This window comes from Sylvia atricapilla, chromosome Z (genome assembly GCF_009819655.1).
Source record: "Sylvia atricapilla isolate bSylAtr1 chromosome Z, bSylAtr1.pri, whole genome shotgun sequence".
Taxonomy (NCBI): Eukaryota; Metazoa; Chordata; class Aves; order Passeriformes; family Sylviidae; genus Sylvia; species Sylvia atricapilla.
The window spans coordinates 20,044,869-20,064,939 of record NC_089174.1 but is presented as its reverse complement, the minus strand read 5'-3'; the positions used below and the strand labels follow the sequence as shown (position 1 = coordinate 20,064,939).

Genomic DNA, 20,071 nt, shown 5'->3' with positions numbered 1-20,071 from the left:
CTTTGGTACGTTTCTTGTTCAAATTTTCTACCTTCCCCACTTCTTGACTGCTCTGTGAAAGTTGAAAGAGGAAATGATATTTTAGGGAGATAAGTCATTGCATCTTTACAAAATAAGCAGATATTAGGGAAGTAGGGAGTGCTCCCTTTCCTGGGTTCTTTCATTGGACTAATCTTAGTTGTTACTTCAGGGTCAGTAGTGGAAGTCATTTAGAGAGGAACACAGGCATTTACTGTCACACAGTTATGGTACATGGTATATGCACAGTAAATGGGATGATTTTGAAATACTAATTGGATTAGAAATAACAACTTTGTTCTATCTCTGTGTTTTAGGTATCAGTTTTTCTTGCAAGTAAAGCAAGATGTTCTGCAGGGCCGTTTGCCTTGTCCAGTCAACACTGCAGCACAGCTGGGAGCATACATAATTCAGTGTAAGTTCTCCTGGCCCCCTGAGAGCTTATTTCTTTCAATCCTGCATTGTGATTAATTTTCAGTGATGACGGAAGACGTCATTAACACTTTATGCATTCATTTACAAACAGAAGTAGCTTGACTGATTTCACTTACAGAGCTGTAAATAAATGACCATTCTAAACAGATAATGTAGGAGGCAATATGGAAATTAATGTAAAGAAGAAACTTTAAAGTCAGTCTGAAGACTCTGCTAAACATTCTTTGTTTTGCTGGGGAGTATTTTAACAAGTAGTCAAGGCTTTATGGCTTTGGATTACATGCAGAGTATTACAAAACCTTCATCAGGAGATTTACAGATTTCAAAGGCTATTGGCAGCCTCAGAATCTGGGAAATGAAATATTATCTCAAAAATTACATTATGTCAGTATGAATGCATGTTTACTTAATGGGAGGATATGATTTGACCTGAAGAATTTTCATTTTATTTAGTATCTACATTCATCCATTAGTAGAGATCTTTTCAGAAATGGATGTTACATCCTGTATGCTTAATAGAACTAGCAGTCAATTCGAAGGGAGTTGAATTTGAGTTGGATCTCACTTTTTTTTTCCATTACAGCTAAAGATCTATATCCAAACACAACTGGTAACCAAAAATTGTGTGAAGAGCCATGCTGAGACCTCTAATCTGCAGTTTCTTCTGTGTTAAATTTAGATTTGTCTAAAGTGATATGTATCAAGGAAGGATTCTTTGTATTATTGGTGTTACAAGTATGACTCAACAACACTAAATATAACAAAAAATAGGCCTCCTTTTATATCCATTTAAGAACGACAAGGCAGAATAACTTGTGTGTGAAATGGGAATGGGCATAATACAGGATTTCATAGCGGATTATATGTGTATCTGAAAAGCTAAAATTTCAGGTAGTATTCATTTGTATATAGTTATTTTTTACTTAATTTTGTCATCTAAGAAATATAACAAGTCATCTTCTGAAAAATTGTTTGCAGTGCACATTTCAACTTCACTGGCAGACATGCCTTCCTTGAAAAAAATACTGCAAGTGTGAAGCAGGAAAATATGCAATGATGGTAGCATCTTCATTTTATTATGATAAATGAGTAAAAAGGGTAAATGCATGCCCTTTGTAATTTTGTAAGGTGGTGAGATCTATTGTTTTGGTATACTGTCCTGGTCCTGTAATTCTAATCTCAAATATTGCGTTGGAAAACAATGAGAAAGTTTATGGGAGAGAGAAGAGTTAAAGCATGGCCAAAGTTACAAACAGTGAGTTAAAGTTAGTCAAGGCACTAGGAGGCTTGCATTTCCATGGGCTATATAAAAAACTTTATCCTTGTATTTAGGGCTTGAAGTTGTTCCAAATATGTAAAAACACCTGAGAAATGTCTGTCTCAGACACTGAACACATAATATTTATGTGTTTTCCAATGAGACTTCTCAACATCTCTACTGAGCAGATCACTGTCTTTTTTTCTAGTATTGTCATTTCAACCTTTTGGAAAGAAACATCAGTAGTTAGATGAGTCTTTTCCATCTTGGCTCTTGAAGCCTCCTTGTGGCTATGATTTTGGCTTAGTGGGCATTGGATAGAAAGCTCCTGTGAAGTCTTTCTCAGAGAAACCCAGTGTACAGACCTTACCCAGAGTTATAAAAAAATTGAATACTAACTTCTGTAGTTTCTCAGATAGATGCAATGATAGTTAAGATCAGTAGATGTGAGTTCTGGCCAAGATGCATATTTGTTTTATAATTATGTTACAGCATATGAACAGACATGACTAATGTGTACAAATTCCAGGTTGCTTCAAAGAAAATTACATTGGCTATTCATCATACTCTTTTCTTTAAGAAAAGTCTTTTGAAAGCTGTTTTTATTTTAAAAGTGAATTTGATATCCAGGAAATTCACTGGTACTTTATTGGAAAAAGAAAGCTTGTGATTCTTCACAAGAAACAATTACCATTAGAAGACCTTCTCTCTAGGACTCTCAGGATGTTTACCTCCATTTGTATTAGCAGCTTATGCTAAAGTCCCAGCAATAATGTTGATCAGTTCTGCCAGTAATACTGCATTTTATCATGAGAGAGATATTACAAAACTAGACTTTTCTTCTCCACTTGTTTTGCATATGCTGCCAAATAATCAATGTCATTGAATTTGAACTTTGCTGGCTTGGTCAAAGTTTAATCTGGTCTGTAGAAGCAGTAGATTTCTTGTAAAAGCTTCTAGCTCTTTCTTGCTCTAACTTTCTACGTATCTTTTAAAATGCGTGAAGACAATTTTTTCTTGATTTTCTCTGTGTTGATGTGAGTAGTTCTCTATTCCCTTCCTTTTTTCCTTATTTGACTGCTGGTTAAATTGGCTGTCAGTTGGGATGCAGTGGCTGGGCACCAGTAGGTGCATTATGTAACATATTTTTTGAGAAAAAGCACAGGTGACCTTTGTTTCCTGCTTGTGTCCTGTAGCTGAGCTGGGGGACTATGACCCGTACAAGCACACCACAGGTTATGTCTCTGAGTACCGCTTCGTTCCCGACCAGAAGGAAGAGCTGGAGGATGCCATAGAGCGGATACACAAGACTCTGATGTAAGAATTCAGTACTGTTGGGAACTTGGCAGGTAATACCAGACTCAGGGATGCTGGGTAGGTGGGAGGAACAGCCTGTGGTGCAGAGTGGAGATTTCTAGACTTAAGGAAAGGACACAGGGCATCCAGTTACACCTCTCAGAAGCAGAAAAGATTTTATGTATTGAAGCTGTTTTTTTAGGAGCTGAGTAGGACAATAACTGGAAATATGAGGTGTGTCAGACCTAGGCATGGGTGTTTCAAAGCCAGCAGTTTTAATAAAACATATGCCAGAAATGCAACCATATGTAGAGCCAAAATAAACATTTACTTGCTTATCTCCAAGTTCATGTTCTTGGTAAGTGTAAAGAAGCTTGTTCTAACAAATCCATGTTAGGTAAAACTGTGATATAACCATTTATGAAGATGAGAACAGTAAGGACCCTTTCATGAAAGTGTTCATCATAGCCTTTGTCAAAGTAATGCAAAGAGAATCAGTTACCCATCTTGTAGTAGATCTAAATTTCTTGATTCTCCTGCTATAATGAAGCCACAGTGTAGATAAAGGTTAAGTAATTTTTGCCTGTAGCATTGTGTGTTAATGTTATATATGTCTTGTTTAATGAGAATAGGTATTAACTCAGGGTCACAGCTGTTCTCTGATAAGTTTTCTAGTATTTGGAGTCTGTACCAGTTGCCACATTGACCTAATCTTTCTCTTCCAGGGAAGAGAGTCTATTGTCAGTACTTATTTCTGTGTGGCTGCATGACAGCCTTATAGTAACTGATGCATTTCAGAGAACTTACTACATGTAGTTATGTGAAGTAAAAAAGTATTGTTTTTTTCCCATTCTACAGGGAGAAAACTGAGTCATGGCTAGTTAGTTTGGTTCGCCATCACAGTAGTGGTTTGTGAGAAATGAGACTTGAGATGAATTGCTGTGAGCTAAACAGCCTTCATTTCTCTCTCTCAAGTTTCTGTAGTCACTAGATTCAGAAGCCAGTGGTTGTGAAGGGAAGTGATCACTTCATAACACTGATCTGGAGCTCTGGTACTGTTCTGGTGCTGGGCTGCAGTTGGGTGTCAGGGATTTAGCAGCATCAGAAGAGAGAGGAAAGCTGAGGTGTATTTACCCACTGCTACTTCAGTCCAACTGTTACCACCAGCACTACCAGCTTTGACTTCTGCACAGGTGACCACAGTCTCTTCAGCTAAAAAAGTAAAGCTATAATGGGTGAGGGCATCCCAAATTGTCTCATCGACCAGAGACATTTTAGGCACAGGTTTGTGATCTTTTTTTTTGGTGATGGTGGAGGGTTTTTTTGGTGTTGTTTTTTTTCTTTTGTTCTTCAGCACAGCTGTGGCACTATATATACCTCCCTTCTCCTGGTTACGTCAAGAAAAACTGGTTTTGGTTGCATGTTTCCTCTCAGGTGTTTTTTTTTTGTTTGTTTGTTTTTTTGTTTTTGGTTTGTTTGGTTTTTTGTTGTTGTTTTTGTTTTGTTTTGTTTTTTGGTTGGTTGGTTTTTTTTTTTTCCCCCCACACACAATACCATAGCTCTTTGGAGATTCAGTAAGGATGAAGTTTTTTGAGAAAGTTTCTAAAGCAAAGAAAGTGAGGGAAGAGGACGGAGAGGGTTTCTGATTCTGCAGCCTGCCTACTGTGATTGCCTGGTATATCCCATCTATACACCAGCATGACAGCTTCAAGGTCAGAGAGAAGTGTGAGGCGACCTGATGTTGTCAGGCACGTCTGGAGGATCAAGCAGTGACTTTGGGGCTCACACGTGAGGGAGCAAACCATTGGTGCTGGAGGAGAGATAGAATCCCTCAGTGTAGATGAGAGAGCTCCTGACAGCAAGTGTTGCACTCCTGACAGTGGCTGTTCAGAGTGTGGGAGATCTGTCACTGACTGGTGCTTGGCAAGTCAGCCGCTGCTGTGTTTTGAATCAACATTTCTTGCTGCCAGTGGGGCGCAAGCAAAGCAAAAATGACCCTGATATTCAGCTTTAAAAGTAGCTTTAGATGTTGTTGAGTGCTTCAAGTGGCACTCAGGTGCCCTTTGTCCATTCAAAGGAGTGTGTATATGCCAGCTGCATGGCTGTCACTTTGGCAGCACTGTCATTCCCACTGGCAAAGACTGCTTTAGTTTTGGGATGTGTGATGCTGAGGAGAGTTTGTGTTTTCACAGATGATGAAAATGAAACACTCTTTGTGCTAATGGGAGTTCTTTCAGTCCCTGACAGTCCTTCATCCCTTCACGTTCTGGCTTCTCCATCTGCTTCAGGGAGGACTTCTACCTCTGGCTTCCATCTGCTTCCTTCAGAAGCTCCAGCTCGCATTTTTGCTTCCTTCAATATTTTTGCAAATTTAGTTTCTAAAACATGATGTATTACTGTGAAAGTATTTATAAAAATACATCAAACATTTATTTGACGTTTGAGCCTTTTGGTCCTTTCAGAGGCAGGTGGAAATAGAGGAATTAGGACATCAACATTTTCCTAAGCCTGGTCAGTAAGGAAAGACTAACAGCAAGGTTTAAATTTGTGTTGTCTTCTAGCACTAATTCAGTAATGGGGTAATCCACTTTGCTCAGGACTGGTATTTTGCCTGCTTGTGGACTCAGTGAGACAATACAGCCCCTGTAAACATTTTGCTTACATTTCTGGGAGCTACTCGAAAGACTTTAAATTAAAAATCACTCTGCAGAGTAAATTTTTACAGCAAAAATCTATAAAAGATGTGACAGATGTGACTTTACTGATGTGCTGAATATCCAGTGTCAGTGTGTTCTGAATACAGATAATGAATGACATATCTACTGGGATTTGAAGAAAAGGATTTCTCTTACAAGCTTCAGGTCTGCTGCTTTTCCAGGAGTCTTTGGAGAGAAGAGCACCTGGAAAAGTGGCAGTGCTGCTTACACAGATAAGATGAGCTGAAGCAGTCCATCTCCCAGATACAAAGAAGTTATTTAAATGCCTTTGAATACCTTTAAATACCTATTGCATTCATGCAAGCTAGCACTGCTGTTTCACATCTTTGACCTTGGAAGTTCTTTTTTCTCTGTGAGCCATAACACAAAGTTGGGAAAACCTGGATGGTAGCTTCCAGGCTAGAGAGAATGGTGACACAAGAAGCAAGAAGGTGCCTATTGCAGAACTTCTCCAGATTTTTGGTAAAAATGTTGAATGTAGAATTCTCTACTTCACACCTTGAATTTAAAAGGTAGCACATCCAGCAAAGTATTTCCCCAAGAAAACCAAGAAGATGAAGGAGGATATGCATCTTTTTGAGCTGATATTTTTACAAGATGTGCTGTACTTTCCCAATAACAGTCCAGTTGCTTTCAGAGAATTATTGAAAAGAAGTGAAAATGAAAACATGGTTTCAACTATTTCAAGATTAAAAAAGAGAATCTTGTTCTTGTATCAGTGACAGATATTAAGGGAAGAGGAAATTAAATTCTGGGGACAAGGCTTTAAAATTATTTTTTTGTTTTGTTCTTTTAGAAAATAAATCCATTGTCAGTAATGTAAAATGTGTTCCTACTAGCCAGGTTTTTCCCTCACCAGTTTTTTTCCCTCACCAGTTTTTTCAGGTGTTTTTTGCCAGTGGTACTTTTCAACTGATGGATTGGCATCTGTAGCTAGGAGGGCAGGCAGGATCTTTGAAATGGCTAATCTTATGAAACAGACTCCAAATCTGGTTTTCAGTGTAGCAGATCTGGGTACCACCAGCTGGTGTGACTTACTATAGGCAAGATTTTATGAAGAAAGTAATAATTTATCAGAAGTTTTGAACCTTGCTTTCAGGAGCTTCAATACTGCTATGGGGAAGTAGTACCCCAACCAATCATATTATTCCTGCTTTATTAATCATAATGTAGTTATGGGGAAAAATATTTTGCATATTGAAGCCTAAAAATGAAGTGTGTGAAGTGTGTTTGTGACAGCAAGGAAAAAGTTACCCACTGCATTAGGCAAACTTTATATATCTGATAGCATCTGTGTCTGTGTTAGGAGACCACTAGTCTAGATCTAGTCTTATTTGGAATAAGAAGTTCAGTGTTGAAAAGACAATGACAGCCTAAAAATCTGGTAAGAAGGGCTGCATATGTGTCCGGGAAACAGTATTTATTAGTATGATCTATTTAGATATGTTGATTTGAATTGCATGATTCTTACAAATGATTGTGTTTACAGGGGTCAAGTTCCTGCTGAGGCAGAAGCAAACTACTTAGGTGTGGCCAAATCCCTGGAAATGTATGGAGTGGATCTCCATCCTGTTTATGTAAGTGTTAACTGTGAAAAATAATTACTACACTAATGTGTGAAACAGTACTTACTTACTTTTGCTGCCACAGGATAGCTGGAAAAGGAACACTACTCAAGAAGTGCAAAGGAAAACACATATTTACAGATGGAGAGGATTCAGTGATTCATACATACAAAAGCCTAATGATTTTCAGAATAAATGCTGTGATTGTCTTATTCCTATAAAAATCAAGTTATACTCTGGATAAAAACAATTTAGATAGAAAAGAAGTAATTTGTGCAGCTCTCAGGAGACATGAATGAGGGTTATCGCCTTTGTCCTTGACAGAAGAATTTGTACATTATTTTCGTTTAAATAAGGACAAGTGTGTCCTGAAACCTTTTCAATACCATTGCAAAAATTAGGGTGGAGTAGCAGTAGCAGGTCTGGCTTTTTAAAATACTTGTTGTCAGGGTTCTACTAAAGATCCAAACTATGTTTCCATTTTTTCCCGTGTGTATCATGCAGCATTGCAAGTTGTCTATATTGCCTCAGAAAACCCCTCCATTTCTTTGTCTGTCAGCATGTATGTTGGGATTGGATCCAAGTCATCACCTGGAGGCTATGTGCTCCTGTTGAAAACATCATTCTGTCTTGTTTGAATTATTCTGCCTGTGGCAGGTTGTGGGGTTTTTTTTTAATAAAAGAAAATCAGGAGGTCAAATGGGGAGTTGCAGTACAGGTACTTCACTGAGTTAAATGTATTTTGTAAAATTACTTGAAAGAAAATAAAGAAATCAAGACACTACCTGAAGATTAAATATGTATTTCTTCTAAAAAAATGGGTAGCCTGCAATAGAAAGTACCTTTTAATGCACTCTGTGGCTTAATTGTATTCAGATCCCAGGCTTTGTTCCCCTCCTACCCACAGAAAGCTGGGGAGTTACTGGAACAAGATCCAACATGAACCAACAAAATCATGTTACATTCTACAGTCTGGAATTTTTTTTTTGCCTCATAACTTGCTTTTGTTGTGCAATGAAATCTCTGCCTGGGTAACCTGTGAACATCATTGTTCCTACTTAAATTACAACATCAGAGAAACCCTCATTTGAGACTGAAGTAGCATACATGACAAGATGCAGTTATTTTCCTCATTTGGTCATATTAAAAATAAAGTTGCCTTTAGCAGTTAATTCACTGAGGAGTACAGGCAAAGCTTGCTAGGTGTGCTTGACCTTTGTCAGCCCTGTAATCACACAGGACACTTTCTCAGTGTCTCAAGCCAGTCCCTCTCACAGCTGATAATTCTGCTGTTCATGCTGCACTGGTTCAGAGCTTGCAGCGCTCTTCCTCATTGTCTCAAATAGGAAGGTGAATGAGCTTTTCCAGCTGACTTTCTTTTAACCTCATGCACTAGGCTTTGCACTCTTTCAGCTGTTAGCTGCTTCTGGTTTTGTTTACTGACTGTAAATAGAGGAGGCAAATAGAGGAGGCTGCCCCACTGAGCAGCAGGGCTTTCACCCTGTTCTCTCCCTTGCCACTGCTCTTTCTGAAGAACAAAAAGAGAAGCTTGACTCTCCCAAAGGAGCTACTTCACTTGGAGGCAGCAGCAGCTGATACTATTTTAGGAGGGGGAAGGCAGCTGTGTGGTTGTATTACAAGTCAGAAAATCTGACCATTATTTTCAGCTGAAAGTTGGGAGAACTGTTGCCTTCATGCCTGAACAGAGGAGTTCAGTTTCTGAGTTTTGGCCATTTGCCAAGTAGCAAAAATTAATTCAGTAAGAAAACAAAAAAAAGTTATTTTTGTTTTTCACCCTGGCATGGAATTCCCATTCTTTCTCTCAGTGCCATTCTTTCTTGCCTCTTTTCCCCCAGAATTACACGTTTTCATATAGCAGTTTTCATCAGTAGATCAAGTACTATTTTCTCATTTGTACAGAGAGTGAAACAGTATATTCAAGTAACCAGGATGAATTTATCACCGGATCTACTGATACTGTGATTCTACTTGCAACTGTATGAATGACATAGATTTTTATTTTCTAGGGTGAAAACAAATCTGAATACTTTTTAGGATTAACACCCATAGGAGTTGTTGTCTACAAGAATAAAAAACAAGTAGGAAAGTATTTCTGGTATGTATTATTTAAATATGCATTCTGCACAAAACCAATAACAATAACACAAAACCAATAATAATGTTGTATGGAAGTCTATGATTTGTGGTTATCTATTTGAAAGATTAAGCATAGCAATAGAAAAAAGTATACACAGAATTCTTAATATTTCTCTGGATTATGCAAATTTTTAATTCTTTGATAATCCCAGTATTGGAAACAGTAGATCATCTTTACCATACTCATGCTGAAATGTTTACATATCACTAATTGTGTGCTGACACCTGGGGCATACTTGAAAAATAAATGTACCTGTGAATTTCTTTTGGTCTTTGTATGGCAATGTGTACAACTTCGTAATTTATTATGCATGAAATTAAAAGCTCATGAAGGTCTTTTTTTCTCAATATTACAGGCCTAGAATTACGAAAGTTCACTTCAAGGAAACACAGTTCGAACTTCGAGTCCTGGGAAAAGATGTAAGTTTTTATTTAGTCCTGAAAAGATGGAAAAAATAATTTTAGGTCTAATGAAGATAGAAATTTAGTGTTTCTGTCAAAGTCTAATTGGTTTTGTTGACATTTACTGTATGAAAAAAATGTAGGTGAAGGGAACCTCACAAAGTTGTCAGGCACAAAACAGGCAGTCACACTATATAGCTTGCAACTCATTTGTCAGAGTTTAACATCACTTTGCTCTTAGACCACTTGAGAGAAAGCAATGTTGGTTCCAGTGGCTCAAAGACAGCAGGTTGATAGCAAGAGACAAGGTTTTAGGATACAGTAAGTTAAAAAAAAAAAAAAATCTATCTATCTCCCCTATAAGACACGTGGAGTAGGGAGAGGAGGAGACTGCTGAGAACGTAGGAAAAAATAAAATATAATAAAAAACATAGGTGCAGTCAGTTTGAGGTTTTTGCCGTCTGGTTTAGTTGTAAGTTCAGTTGGCTTACTATTTTTTTGAAAATACTTTGTATGTCTTTTTGGAACATGAAAGTTTATAGTTTCACAAGGACTGACAGTTTATAGTTAACCTGCTGGCAAACATACCCTTTACTGTTTATCTATGCGTCTTTGTTCACCTTTGCAATGGTTGTCAGTCTTATCCGTGGTTTTTCCATGAGGACATTTGTCTTGCTCCCGTTGTGGACAGTGTTTCTTGTGTCTTTGCAGATGTCTTAGCAAATCTTTCTTTTGTTACTCCCAAGTGGCTTATTTATATTTGGTGTGGTAATATATGGGATTTTTATTTCTGAAGGTGTGTTTGTTGAAATAGGAAAGTTATTTAAAGGCTGAGGGAAGGTTGAGAAAAAAATTTTTACAGTATTTCATGTAAAGGGTGAGTGATATTTCATGTATAAACAAGTCCGAGTTTGATTTGGAGTGAATTGCTTGGAAGTGAAGCTGTAGCTTCTGTTTGATGTAACATTTCCAAAGATTTTGTTTTAACTATGTGCAATTGCAAAGGCTTAACATGCTGAACAGAAAGCCTGGAAGGTTTTGGAAAAGATGAGGCTGTGAATATTGATGGCTGGTGAACTCTTACCGTTTTGATCATAAGGTGAACATTTTGACAGAACTTGGTAGTTTCAAGCCTTGACAGGTATTTCTAGGAAACTGTTGAAGAGAACAGTAAGTACAGGGGTGTGTACCTTCATTAAATTAGCCTTTGCAACTAATACTAATCTGAAGTATTTCTACAGCACTTTATATCCTAAAAAGATCAGGAAAGACCAAAAATGGCACAGAAAATTCTTTTTTTTTTCTTTCTTTTTAACAGTCTGGTGGGGGTACTTTGAACAAAATTATATATTGGAACAAAAAGACTGTAACCTCAGTCTCTGGATTAAAATTTTCATAACAATTTATGCTGTTCTACACAGAGGACGAAAAGCTCAACTGTGTATTTGTATGAATGTATGTTCCAATAATCTTAAAAAACCTGAGTCACAAGTTTATTTTATTCCTTGTTTTTGGAATAAATGCTTTGTCCTCCCATGTGACACATGAATATATTACAGGAGAGTATATCTGCCATTTTCACTCCGTCCTGCTTCCTGGAATATCACTTTACAGCCTGGGGGATCAATACTTTCCTAATACAATCAATATATCAGATGTGGTATACCAAGTCTGGAATGTTTTGTGTGTTTCCAGTTAGTTGTAGAGAGCTCTAGAAGAGGTTCAGGAGGAGTAGAAATACTGAGGACTTTCCCATGTCTTTAAATTGAACTTTATAGCATAAAGTGAAGGAGCTACCATGTATTGGAGCAGATTATTTCTGAGTGAACCAAGTTCTTTGTGTGAATCATGTTTTCCCTACATTGTAAAACCTCTCTGCAGGGTGGATTTTGATCCATGTTTCCACACACACCAGCTACCTATATTCACACTGGCACCTTTCACTGCTCATAAAGAAGAAGCTGTTGGTGCCTTTAGTACCAGAAAAGTGTTGCTCTTCTCCTGGATGGACTTACTTGTGGTAACATCTTTATTGTTGCTTGATGAGATTGGTGTGAAATTTTTTTTCAACCATACCAGAAGAATCTGTGTATTTCCCACTCGAGGGGTGGAAATGGATGTCCTGATCTTCTTGATGGCTGACTGTCTAAGTGTACAAGTCCGTGTCTTCAGACTATCTAAATTACGTGCTGCTTCATTCTGTGTCAGCCAAACCTATGGCTGCTCATTTTGTTGTTTATATTGCTTCACTTTTCATCAGCTTGATGTTTATTGAGCAGAAGATGTTATTGCTTATTTTATTTATTGTCTTATAATAAAGTAAGTTTGGAAAAGCTCTGGCTTTTCTGTTTTGTAGTGTAACCTCTTGTACCTCATATCTCTTCCATGAGAATAATTCGTGTATATTAAGCTGCCTCATAGTTTTTTCCTGCACACCTGTTGCTATTGTGTACAAGCACGGCCATCAATATTTTGGTTCGGTCTTTCACTACTTTGCTTGTATTATATGTTTTCTCCCTACCAAGGCCATTGCTGTTGCCCCTTCATAAACAAAATACTGCATTTAATATTTGGCCATCCATAGCTATGTGAGACTGAAGCTCTTTTTCAGTGGTGTTAATCACTGAATCAATATTTCATTATTCTCTGCACGAATCCATGTTGTGAATTCTGAGCTATAAATGTGTTAGGTCTTCCCTTGCACCTTTAAGCATCAGCATGAAATTAGGAACCCTTACCCTGCAAGGACTGGATATGTTCACATTCCCTGAACATGACAAAAAATTGCCAAGAATTTTTGAAGATTAAAGAAGTTTATTTCTCAGAAAACTGAGAAATTCATCTAATGCCTATGCAGAGTTCCTGGCAGCATGTCTGTTGAGCAACCTTGCTGGACACAATCCAGTAACACAGGCGGCTGCCAGAGCCCTCCCTCTTCACTAGCAAACACAGCTTGGTCACAATGGATGCTCTGTGTGGAAGTGAGTAGTGGAAGGGGTGCTCAGCATACCTCCTGTGTTTCCCCACATGAGGAGCATGGCCAGCTTCCTAGATTTCTCTCTCAGCTAGGGACATGAAAGGAAACACAAAGAAACATGCTTTATTTGACTGTGTAGGCTGGGAATATAAATATAATAATAGGCAGGAGTGAGAGATGTGGAGCTTTTTTGCCTGTAAGTACCAAGTACTATTGTGCTGTTCCCTGCACCCTGTTTTGTGTAACTGGGCCTTTTACTTTAGTTGCTCTGTGTCTGAACATGCACATGAATGATTTCACTTCTTAGCAGGATTTATGCAAAACTTCTGTTCCTAATTTTCCTGTTTCACAGAACAGAAATAATTCAATGTGCAAAATAAAAATTGAAATAATTCTGCAAAACAGAAAAAATTCAATGTGCAAAATCTTTGCACATTGCTTTTGCTTTACACAAATCTTTGCTTTCATCATTTTTGCTGTAAGAGAAGGGTCGTTTTGAATTCTGAAAATTTTATTTCAAGAGATCTTGAAATTTGGTTATTTTCAAATCAGAACAATCTCCCAATCTGTGCAGTTAAAAATTATTTACACATTTTTGTGCGTTCCTCTGCAGTCTTCTGTAAGCAGATGAAGAGGCTTCCCTCAGCTGAATTCACAAGGCGAAGTTGGTAATGACTCTTCAGGAGCAATACCAACCACTGATGCAAGTCCAAAGCACATAGTTCTCACATTTTGCATGGCTGCAACTTGCGTAAATACAATTTTTTTCTTCTAAATAGTCCAGAAAACACTGTAAATATGCTTTTTAATGTGCTTTTCATGAGTGTTGTAAGTCTGAAAAATAATTATGTTAATAAGACAATTCTGCTGTTCCCCTTCTTTTCCTATTAAATGCTATATTCTATCTTGAATTACAAGTTCCAGTCAGGAACTTCTAATTTGATTTATTGTTCCTGCAATTTCTTGGGATGATTGAACAGGATTTGAAGATATGTTACTCTCAGTCTTAAGTCAGATTTATTGTATGTGTAGTTCCCAGACAAAAATAGTAGTTCGATCTTTCTTGTGGTTTAAGAATTGCAAATGACTTTTGTATAATTTGCATTTGCACCCACTTAACTGGTGAGGTAATAGTAGAGGGTGGAGGTGAGCAAGCACAATGATATTAATGTGTCATATTAAACAGTTTTGGTTGCTTGGGGGTTTTCTTGTCTTTGTCTCAATCACTTTTTGAGCCACCATAGAAGGACTGTTAAGATTGGATCAAGGCCTGCATAAAATTAAATTCACTGGCACTAAGGTGATACTATCAGCTTTCATTTTTTCTAATTTTTCCTCAGTATCTTTGAATTGCTGTAATATAAAGCTGAGATATGTTTGTTTCAATGTTGACATGCAACTGGCACAGCTTTATCAATTTTGATAGCCAACTTGGTATAATGTTGCTAAAGATTGACCTTCAGTAACCAGTAATAGTACACTGTTTGTTACACAAGCTGTGATTTGTCTGCATATGTCAATATATAAAGACAGACTACTTCCTGTTGCAATTAACAGCTGATGGTACCCGGGTATGTGCCTAATCTGGCAAAGAATAATGTTTTGAAGCAGTAGCTTCAGAGCCAGTGTTAATAATTCTGTTACATGTGCAGGTGTAGTATGTGTACATGAAGTGTGTCCTGTAATGGGGCAAGATCCATCCTTCTGTAGCATTAGCACTCACTATGATTGGGAGGAGTGGTGTGTGTGCTGGTGTGGTTCTTACTGTGGTTTTGGGGTTTTCTGCTTCATTTTCTGAGCCTGCATTGCTGGGAACCCATACATGTCTTGTAAATTAAGGTAGCTAAATCCTGCTCTGAATCAGGGGTTCTCAAACAATTTTTGCACCGTGGTTCCGTGCTCCCTGGAATGGCTGTAAATCTACTGACAATGGCCTCTTATCCTGGGGGTAATCCATGAACTCTAAGAACAAGGTATCTTCTGGCCCCCAGAAGGAAGAGTTCTTGTTTTAGGTGTGTCTTCTCTTCCAGGTAGAGCTGAGCTCAGCCACCTGGTAACTGAGCGAGCTGGGCGCAAAGCGGCTCTGAGCCTGACAGCTGTGAAATTGGGTTGGCATGGCAAAAGCCAGCAGGACGCGGTTTGCCAAGCACCCCTGAACTTGTGTGCTGGTTCCAGGGTGGTCTGTGCTGAGGCAGAGCAGTGAGGCCTCTGACCTGTCTCCTTTGAAGGGTTTTGTAACACGCTTTCAGTCTTTCACTTGAGAGGTGTGGTTATTGGCGTGTAGCGCTGTTCTGATTCCCAGCTCTCTAGTGGAGGTCTTAAAGGCGCTGCCAGATCAGTCTTCCGGCTGGTCTGGGAACCAGCATAAAATGGAAGGGCTTCAGTGTGTGAGAAGAAGTGTTCACTTTTAAAAACTTCAAAGGTTTATTAAATCCTAAAATACAACAGAACGACTGAATAAGGAAAAATTACAGTGCTGGGAGCATAGGACTAAACCACCATGTGCTCATTTAGAAAGTGGATGCTCTGTCTCTTACAGCCCTGGCCCCTCCTAAGTCTTGTCAGTCATCTTCTTTGCCGTTGGTTGTGGAGGTTACTTTGCTACAACTCGACTGGAGGTCAGGTGTTGCCATGCCATGCCTCCTGGTAACGAGCCTGCCCTCCTCCCCAGTGCCTCAACTACCAAGGCCATCCAGTGACAACACCACAAGGGGGAGAGCAAGGAGGGCTATGGGGAGAGCAAATCACAAGAACGTAACTATACATCAATGAAAGTCCTCTTAGCATACACATAATACTCATCCCTTAATTGTGAGAACCTACCGTCGCATTACTGATCTATAACAGGTGTCCATCTGTAAATAACCTTGTGGTGTAGACAGGCTGTCTGCATCCACTGTGCTAGTCTCTCTTTCCTCCTGTGTGTAAAAGTGGTGGTGAGGTTCTAGCAGTATGAGCTGTAGTGTGTTTTGGAGACTGCAGGACAAGTTTTCAAAGGACCTAAAAGGAGAGGGGTATGTAATGCTCACCCTCACGTTTTTTCAGTGTGTGCTTCTCTCAGAGTTAGGAGGAGGCAGTCTCACAGCTTGACAGGTGATTATTGCTGCAAGGGTCCTTTTGCAGCCTCTGGTCCAATCATCCTGCCCCTCCCTTGCTCCTGCAAGTCTCAGACTGGATTGAAAATAACCATACAAAATTAAGTGGTTTTCTACTTCTTTGATCAGCACAATGGGCTTCCTGAAAGAACAGACAAACACCAAGATGGTTCAGAGGAGAGAGATCTCCAGAGTGTGCAGACAGCCAAAACTGCTCTGGAAACAGTTCATGATTTATAGTTCCTCACCTTTAGTACACTGGGCACTCTAAAAGCAGCAGGATGAGTAGCCAGGAGAAGCTTATTAGGCACCAAAGAGCACTGAATGACTTCAGAAGTATAGTTTTCTATAAATCATTAATAAAACTACAATAGGTCTTTGTTTCAGATATATGAGAATAATAAGCAAAACACACTGCTAACACTAGCTACCTGTAGGAAATGGCAATGTTCAAAATACTAAAAATGTTGTCTTTTATTGGAAACAAAAGGTCATGGTCTTAGCAGGTTAAGGCCATCCTTCCTTCACCTATATAAATCAATTCATTCTCTTGGGGTAGAAATGTTAAACCAGAAAGGTATGGCGGTTTTGAATACTGCTTACTTTTTATATAAATATTTATAAATTGTCAGGGTAATCACTACTCTTACAAGCCTTAAATAGTCCTAAAAAGAATATGGAAGAGGACCTAAGCCTGGCTGTGCTGTAAGCAGTGTCCTACAGGACTTGGTTGCAGTAAGTTACAGAATCCTTCCCAGATAAGCTGAGACCTGTTAAAAGAATTATGAGTTGTTTCCCCTTTGATGAGGATGAGTGTTTCAGGCTTTTTTTTTTTTTTTTCCTCTGTAGTAAAATTTAGTCATGCTGTTGGGTTATTGCAGGCATCAGTTTTGAGACCACAGTTTTCACACACGGTTTTCCTTCAAGTTCAAATAAATAAGTCTGGGTGTGTTGGTTGTTGGTCTGTCCCATGATTTTTAGGCGATTGTTTCATTTTCCAGATCTGAGTTCCATAACATTTTGGTAAGCTGGATCTATAGGGTTAGTCACCCCCCCTGCCCTGCCTCCCCCCCCTTTATTTTTTTACTCTCCTTGAGTGCCGTTGGTTGCTGAATACTAAATGTGGATGTTTCAGCATCATCAACATTTTCCCTACAAGCTAGGGTGAACTTTCTTCCACCTTAGAAAATTGTGCCTTTATATGATGTGTGAAAAACGAGATTCACTTTTTGGTATATTTTAAGAAGTAGGTTTTAATAAAAAGATAAGACATTTAGGAGATAAGGAAAAAGCAAAGTACGGCCAGCCGGGTGACTTGGCATTTAGCCACATTGCTATTCCACAGGCTTTCTTTAAATACCCTTTCTGTTGTATCAGTCTGTTGAATATTCATATTTTTCCATAAACTAGTTTCCATATTCCAGGGACTGTTTTGCTTGGCCCCTCCTTGGGTCCGCCTTTTTGGAGCTGCGTGTTTCTTGGCTGTGTCTTCATTATCACCTCCAGATTGGGCCTTGGTCTGTGCTTTCTTCAGATGGCAGATGCTGATAGTTGGTGTATCAATAGCAGATTCTTCTTTACATGTTCACTGGATGTTATCGCAGCCAAACAGACAGTTTAAGCACTCTATATCACCACTACCACTATGCCTAATTTTCTTTACTAACAGCAGAAAATAAAAACTTATATCCTTACTACAAAGTTATTAATCATATAACACACATCTTGCAAAAAGCCAACTTTATAATAGGCATTTATAACATGATGGAAGCAGTAATTTTTGCTGGTCAGATCTTTCTATGATCTGGCAGTATTGTTAGCGAGGAAAACGCATAACCATCAGAATGATTATGAGGTGCTTTATTGAAGAGCTCTGGGAGCCGGGGTACAAACCCAAATCCAACTCCAACGAGGGTCCAAGAAGGCCCCAATATTATACCCCTCCGTTACATAACTCCATGTTAATCATTAAACCTACATTGTTCTATTGTATACATCCAAGCATGAATTTTGTAAATACCTTCTTCACGATTCTAGTTTGAAATAATAATCATGTTCAGCTACCAAAAATCATTACAATTTGATCATCTATCTTATGATGATTAGGTACAGTTTCACCCGACCTAGTTTCCAAATACAAGTCGTCCCAATCTTCTCCTTCTCCCCCCATCCCGATTACCCAGGCAGAGTTATACTTGATTTGGTTAAAACAATGAAAGCAACACCTGGTTGCAGTGAAGCAGAGACTCTATTCCCAGCTTCTCTGGTAACCAAAATTATTAACCCTATCCTAACAGTATAACTGTATGGTCCCTCATATTGTCATTTACTGATTTTCATGTGTTTTTTGCTGTTTGTTCTGTGTATGGGAAAGTTCTAAAACTGTAACTTAAAGAAGAAAAAATGGACAAATGTACTTTTTCCCCAACAGGAATCTTTAATTGAATGCCAGTGGCATTCAAACTGATCTAACAGTAAGATATGGCAGAAACACCTTCTTTAAAAATTCTCTTTTAAAAAAAAGTAAAAAAATGATACCTGACTCCTCTCTGCCCCTCACTTCCCGCATCATAGAAACTTCTTCCTTTGAGATTATGACATTAAATAAATTTAAGTGCAATAGAGGATTCTTTGCCTAAAAGTAGGAGTGCACAAAGATGGAGCAAGACCCTGCATATTAAAAGTATGTCATTGAGTTTTTCCTAACAGAAGCTAAACTGACTCAATCATATTGCACCAAATTTGCAATGTTGCAGTGCAGTTTGATATTATCCTTTTGAAGATGAGTATAGTTGTGTGGGTTTATATGTAATCATATTAGATGACAGTCTGATACAGAAATTGTAATTTAACTCAAATAGTTAAATCCAAAGCTACTTTTCTACTATATGCAAAATAAGTAAATGTAGAGTACCACTTTACATGTTTTCTTTAAAAGTTTTAAAAGGTAAAAATGCATTATGATTTTTCAGTGAGTAGGCTCTTGTTTCTAGCTATCAGAGGAGAAGGAGCAATGTTGTTGCTCTGGAAGACTCCAAGATAAATTGATTTTTCTCCTTGTCTATTTTCAAGATTTTTCAGGAAGCCTTTACTTTTCATGAATTAAACTTATTTTTGCTATAAGTTAAAAAACTTGTGAATCTTGCAGAAAGATAGCGATTCCTATCAAACATAAAGGACTCTGGGAATAAAGTTATGGGACCAATGTACCACAATGTCATTTTATGATATACACAGCAGTATTACATGAATCCTAGGTTTAAGCATTCCTGGTGGTCATTATGTCTTACTGTACTACCTGTATTCATCTCTCTTACTATAAAGAATAAAATGTACTTTTGATGGAAGACCAGAGAATTATTTTAATTATTTGCCTATTCCATGGGGCCGTTCCAGCCAGATATATTTAACTAAAACAAGGCATGGGAGAAAATAAACTCATGTGTGTTTTCAGAATAATTTTTTTTGTCAGGGAATTAAATCTCTACCATTCAAACCACAGGTGCAAAATTCTGTCAATTTTACTGTTATTTGTTTCAAGGTGAAGGAAAAGCTGCTTGAGGAGGTAATTTGTGGTTTTGTGAGGCTATTTGACAGCTGTTAATAGAGATAATACTGGAGTTTTGTTATAGGTGAAATTTTGAATGCTAGAGAATTAATTCACAGTTTGCAAGGTACTTGGAGATAAAAATGAACAGTAATGAATGAGGAGTGGGAGAAACTTGCCTGTGCTCTTTACTTGCGTATGCATGTCACTGAAGAATTTTAACTAATTCAAGGGCATAGATTGTCCAAAATCAGATGCTGAGGGTGGTGTAAATCACACCTCCTTTGTCACTCACACGTTGGTGATATGGTTTTAGACTCAGTTTTGTTACAGGGGGTGTCATACCATACTGAGATGTCGCACTGACATCACTAGGACTCCTCATTCTTTGTGCAAATCACAGCTGAAGCACCAAGCACTTGAGTTCACCAAGTGAAAAATACATGGAAGGGTATATTTTGTGAAGGCATCTGAATGTTTAGATTGTTGAAAACAAGCAGTGTTATGTGTCTGCTGCTTCTCCTTTTCTGTTGGAAGTATGTTAGAGTTCGTATGTGTCCCACTTCTCTTTTCTCTGCCAGTTTCCAAAGGTCAGCTTTTAAGC

General features: G+C 38.2%; 1 protein-coding gene across 3 annotated transcripts in view; it reads left to right on the top strand.

Annotated features, from left to right (window-relative positions):
• The window catches only part of EPB41L4A (erythrocyte membrane protein band 4.1 like 4A), a 121,402-nt gene that overhangs the window by 60,213 nt on the left and 41,118 nt on the right, over window positions 1-20,071 (top strand). For all 3 annotated transcript variants that reach the window (XR_010745788.1, XM_066339112.1, XM_066339111.1), the window contains exons 5-9: window positions 336-433; window positions 2,908-3,028; window positions 7,214-7,301; window positions 9,317-9,405; window positions 9,803-9,866. Coding sequence is in view for 2 of the 3 variants with exons in the window: in XM_066339112.1 (XP_066195209.1) it covers window positions 336-433; window positions 2,908-3,028; window positions 7,214-7,301; window positions 9,317-9,405; window positions 9,803-9,866 (460 nt within the window). In the remaining variant the exon portion in view is untranslated. The remainder of the gene's footprint in view (window positions 1-335; window positions 434-2,907; window positions 3,029-7,213; window positions 7,302-9,316; window positions 9,406-9,802; window positions 9,867-20,071) is intronic.